General features: G+C 29.2%; 1 protein-coding gene across 1 annotated transcript; it reads right to left on the bottom strand.

Moving 5' to 3' along the window:
- Nucleotides 1-238: 238 nt before the first annotated feature.
- On the bottom strand, nucleotides 239-1,258 carry LOC129893121 (flower-specific defensin-like). Its single transcript, XM_055968616.1, has 2 exons — nucleotides 1,123-1,258; nucleotides 239-711 (listed from the first exon to the last, which is right to left on the bottom strand). The coding sequence occupies exons 1-2, from the start codon at nucleotides 1,184-1,186 to the stop codon at nucleotides 449-451; spliced, it is 327 nt and encodes a 108-aa protein (XP_055824591.1). The 5' UTR covers nucleotides 1,187-1,258; the 3' UTR covers nucleotides 239-448.
- Between the last annotated feature and the right edge of the window lie 683 nt (nucleotides 1,259-1,941).

The following is a 1,941-nucleotide window of genomic DNA, read 5'->3' as shown; positions in this document are numbered from 1 at the left end:
TATATATATATATATATATATATATATATATGTCAAAAGACTTTACTTTAAAATGTTATCTTATTCATCCTTTTTTTTCATCAAAAGAGAAGATTTGAGGGTATATTTCTTCTAAAACAGAGTGAATAAGTTTCATGTGCATTTGAAGACTAGCTCCAGCTTCGGGTCACTCTATAATTCGTCAGAAAACGAATTATGATAGAAAGTGATTAAATAAACGTAATACATATTTCATACATAAAGTTAAATATCGTAGTCAATCATTTTTCATTAAAACATACATAAACTCGATACAAGATTTCAAAAGGATTAACAATGTGTCACAACTTATTTAATGTCTCAAATGGCTACTAAAGGCCAATAAGACAACATTATAAGCTACCTTTTCAAGAAAAGGCAACACTTTATTTATTTTGTTTTTGACACTCAAATCCTTAGTCTCACTTAATTACTCCATCATAATCTCTTCTTCAAGCAAAGCTTCCTTTAGAGTTTTTGCTTCCTCACCCAAAGTTGTTTCAACTTCATTTGAAATTTTCTCAAATACACATGGCTTAGTGCATAGGCACCTTCTTTGGATTTTGCTACAATGACCATCTGTAAATCCCTCAGTGAGACAAGCTTTTCTACATGGATAGTTGGTAATACATATTCCTGGGAAAGTTTGGCTTACTGATTTGCAAATGTGCTCATTCTTCTCAGCCTGCACCTCTACAATCATTCACAAGTAGTAACAAATATTAGAAACAAATGTTAGAATAAGATAGAGACGTAATCAAAAGAAATATTGCTCATATAATCTTTAGAGGAATATTAGCAAACAAATTATTTCAAGGTTTTTTATAGTTGTCAAACATATACAAATAGCTTTAAAGCATGTATCAATTCACTATTCTAGGCTTCATTTGAACGATTCGCTGCCTACTTAGTTACATTATTTTTAATTATGATTTCAAAACAGAATTAGAGATCATACCCCTCTTCTATTTTATTTTTTTCGTTTATACTTAATATTTTGACCAAGAAATATAGTACTTAATATTTTGACCAAGAAAAATAGAGTAATTTTACATATTATTTTATTTTATAAGGTTTTAGTGGAATAAATGATGGAAGACAAACCATAGGCAACAAAGAGCATCATTGCCAAGACCAGAAATGTCATGAAGAAAATGGAACGAGCCATTGGAAATGTTTCTTTTTTTTTAATAATAAGGAAGATTGCAATTTAGAGTTGTGAATAAATAGTAACACAATGGAGGTAATTTATAGGCAGTGAAATAAGACTAAGACCAAAAAAAGATAAAATTTAGTGGGCCTATAATATGTGAAGCAATGGTTGTTGGTATTCTTAATTCTTGGAGATATATTAGAAACACAATAAACATGTTCTTCTTTCTTTTCGTTTTTTTTAAAAAACTTTTTTTGGGGGTAGGGGGGTACCCATTGAAAAATTGAATCATCACCAACAAAAAAAAAATTGCAATTTAGAGTTGTGATCTCTCTGTAATACGAATTTAATCATGCCTTAATGCGAGTATCTAATATCGAGTGAGAAATCAAAAATAAATGTTTCTCTTCTTTTGCTTCTTTTTTTTTAAGTTGGGGGAAGAGAAAGGAAAAATGAGTTACGAGATTATAAGGTGGGGAATCGAAATCTCACCAATAAGATAAAAGTTCAGGTAGCCAACCAAATGAGCTACTTATAAGATTAAAAAAATAGCATGTTCCTCATGGTCATTAAGTTTTATTTTTCTATTTGATATTTCATTCGGTGTTTGATACTTGCTTTATTTCATCCCACCAACTATCACCCACCTAAACAAAGAACTTTATTACTACATTAGATTGGTGTATATATATATATATATATATATATAATTGTTTGCACTCTCAATATATCTATTCAAATATAAGAGATTTCAGATTTGAATCTTTAGT

Source organism: Solanum dulcamara, chromosome 6 (genome assembly GCF_947179165.1).
Source record: "Solanum dulcamara chromosome 6, daSolDulc1.2, whole genome shotgun sequence".
NCBI lineage: Eukaryota > Viridiplantae > Streptophyta > Magnoliopsida > Solanales > Solanaceae > Solanum > Solanum dulcamara.
This window is presented reverse-complemented; position numbering and strand designations above follow the sequence as displayed.